The sequence below is a fragment of the Mastomys coucha genome, unplaced genomic scaffold (assembly GCF_008632895.1).
Source record: "Mastomys coucha isolate ucsf_1 unplaced genomic scaffold, UCSF_Mcou_1 pScaffold22, whole genome shotgun sequence".
Lineage (NCBI taxonomy): Eukaryota > Metazoa > Chordata > Mammalia > Rodentia > Muridae > Mastomys > Mastomys coucha.
In genome coordinates this window covers 132,078,122-132,078,442 of record NW_022196905.1, presented here as the reverse complement: position 1 = coordinate 132,078,442, position 321 = coordinate 132,078,122, and the positions used below count along the sequence as shown (strand labels likewise).

Here is a 321-nt window from a genome sequence, read left to right as displayed (position 1 = left end):
GTTGAGACCCTGGGAGCTCTGAGGGTATTAGTTAGTTCATATTGTTGTTCGTCCTAAGGGGCTGCAAAAACCTCAGCTCCCTTGATCCTTTCTCCAACTCCTTCACTGGGGACCCTGTACTCAGTTCGATGGATGGCTGTGAGCCTCTACATCTGTGTTAGTCAGGTACTGTCAGAGCCTCTCAAGAGATAGCTATATTTAAGCTGGCTTGCCCATTCCTTCAGTCCCTGCTCCATAGTTAATCTCTGCAACACCTTCCGTGGGTATTTGGTTCACCCTTTTAAGAAGGAATGAAATGTCCACCTTTTGGTCTTCCTTCTT

At 47.0% G+C, this 321-nt stretch overlaps 1 protein-coding gene across 1 annotated transcript in view; it reads right to left on the bottom strand.

Moving 5' to 3' along the window:
- LOC116104685 (vomeronasal type-2 receptor 116-like) overlaps positions 1 to 236 on the bottom strand; it is a 19,806-nt gene extending 19,570 nt beyond the window's left edge. The window contains 1 exon segment of the mRNA XM_031391177.1: positions 213 to 236. Coding sequence (XP_031247037.1) covers positions 213 to 236 — 24 coding nt within the window.
- Positions 237 to 321: the final 85 nt, after the last annotated feature.